Source organism: Penaeus monodon, chromosome 20, assembly GCF_015228065.2.
Source record: "Penaeus monodon isolate SGIC_2016 chromosome 20, NSTDA_Pmon_1, whole genome shotgun sequence".
Lineage (NCBI taxonomy): Eukaryota > Metazoa > Arthropoda > Malacostraca > Decapoda > Penaeidae > Penaeus > Penaeus monodon.
Genome location: NC_051405.1, coordinates 35264012 through 35264234, shown reverse-complemented (window position 1 = coordinate 35264234; position 223 = coordinate 35264012). Strand labels below are relative to the sequence as shown.

At 49.3% G+C, this 223-nt stretch overlaps 1 protein-coding gene across 1 annotated transcript in view; it reads left to right on the top strand.

Moving 5' to 3' along the window:
- The window catches only part of LOC119585981 (transmembrane protein 45B-like), a gene marked incomplete in the record, with an annotated part of 7383 nt that overhangs the window by 3797 nt on the left and 3363 nt on the right, over positions 1-223 (top strand). The window contains 1 exon segment of the mRNA XM_037934694.1: positions 10-223. Within this exon segment, the coding sequence (XP_037790622.1) occupies positions 10-223 (214 nt within the window).

The window sequence follows — 223 nt, the reverse complement described above, 5'->3', positions numbered from 1 at the left end:
TCACTACAGGCGAGTTCGTGACAGCCTTCAAGAACGGCAAATTCACTCATCTAAACAACGCACAGCACATGACGATGTACTTCTTCTTCGGGCTCAACGGTATCATGGATTTGGCACAGCACTACCGTCTTCCAGTGCCTCCTGATGCCGATTATGTGTCTGCCGTGTTGGCTTTTATGGCAGAAGGGGTGCTGTTCTATTATCATTTGCATGGACGCACGCA